The sequence below is a fragment of the Nuphar pumila genome, unplaced genomic scaffold, assembly GCF_984573655.1.
Source record: "Nuphar pumila unplaced genomic scaffold, dmNupPumi1.hap1.1 HAP1_SCAFFOLD_138, whole genome shotgun sequence".
Taxonomy (NCBI): Eukaryota; Viridiplantae; Streptophyta; class Magnoliopsida; order Nymphaeales; family Nymphaeaceae; genus Nuphar; species Nuphar pumila.
In genome coordinates, this window is record NW_028323185.1 from 84,379 (window position 1) to 85,765 (window position 1,387).

Sequence of the window (1,387 nt, forward strand, 5' to 3'; positions counted from 1 at the left end):
ACAATGGCATGGAAACGGCCGGGACTGAAACCCAGTTGGCCCTCAGGGAATAGAAGGAACACATCTAAACGTGCTGGGGCCAGACTGCTATATTCCCTGACGGCATGTTCCAGATCGTGGGCCAGATCAAGCCGTAGCTTCTTTAATGTTGGGTGCCCTGGTTACGATCTGACCTATGTGCACAACCACAACACACACAATCAAATACCGTAACAACCCCCCCTTCCTATGCGAAAAGTTGCCCAGGGCAAACTTACAAAGATGAAAAACGATGTGCGAGGCACAATGAGCAAGTGTATTTACAAGAACAGAGAGCAAGTCTTTTGTCCGGACCGTGCGTCGGGAGCTCAGCTGCGCCCTTTGCAAGAGCAAAGCGCGCATGTACTACAACTCTCTCTCGCGCATTGCTGTGCGTGTTGGACACAACTTCCAGCCAGGATGTGATGAGCCGGCAGAGAGCCCGGTTGAGGTCTGACTTGCTTCGTTGTTTGTTTGTGTCGCTGTGTGCTTTGTCTTCCTTTTTCTTTTCTTTTGTTCGTCTTTCGGTAGCCTTACCTAGATTTGCCGGCCCTGTCGCTTGTAATATACAGAGAGCAATTCACATGTGCACGCGTCATCACGCTGCACCTCGCTTGAATGTGGCACCCAAACAGGGCGCACAAGTACAACTATTTGCCCACCGCCACGGGATTTAGGACACAGCGGGTACCCAATACCTACACTGGGATCCGCTCCGGGCGCTATCGCCAGTCTGTACGTAGGCTCCAAACGTCGAGCGTCCCGCTACAACGAGTGGATGGGGGATTCCTCGAGGCGTCCCTCTTCCTCAAGCCATCGGCCCTCGACCGGCCAACTAATCCTATTGACTCTTGTTTGGCCATCCAAATCCTGTCAGTCCATGATTGACCAACCTCTTTATTGTGCTGCCAGTGGAACTTGTCCCGTGCCGAGCCGAGTCTCACCGTGTAGCAATCCTTGCGAACTAACCGCGCCGTGTCCCTTCGCTGGTTAAATCGGGCGAGCGTCTCCCTGCATGAACCAAGCTTGTCAGTCGGCTCCCAAGTGTTGTACAATTTTGAACTCCCACGCCATTGCACCAAGTACTGAGGCTTGTCTGATGTACCGCGCTGAGCGAGTATGTCAAAGACTTCGTAATGCATGTGTCCCTCAAACTGAATAGGGGGGGTCCTTTGTTATGCAGAGCGCCTGACGAAACGGCCATTACTTGCTGACATGTATGACCGGATGTACCTTTGTGGCCTTATCCAGGTCCAAAAGATACGCGCATTTACCAATCTGCTTTAAGACTGTGAATGGACCAACGAAGAGACACACAAACTTCCTGCTGGGAGTCGGCTGCTTCAACTGATACATCTTCGAGTTGAGC

The 1,387-nt window shown here is 52.1% G+C and overlaps 1 protein-coding gene across 1 annotated transcript; it reads right to left on the reverse strand.

Moving 5' to 3' along the window:
- Positions 1 to 740: 740 nt before the first annotated feature.
- LOC149811074 (chromatin-associated protein SWI6-like) lies at positions 741 to 1,160 on the reverse strand. Its single transcript, XM_089994034.1, has one exon. The coding sequence runs from the start codon at positions 1,158 to 1,160 to the stop codon at positions 741 to 743; it is 420 nt and encodes a 139-aa protein (XP_089850160.1).
- Positions 1,161 to 1,387: the final 227 nt, after the last annotated feature.

Bases quoted from the DNA above. Each gene is read 5' to 3' on its own strand.
- LOC149811074 (XM_089994034.1), bottom strand. From the start codon at position 1,160: ATGCATTACGAAGTCTTTGACATACTCGCTCAGCGCGGTACATCAGAC.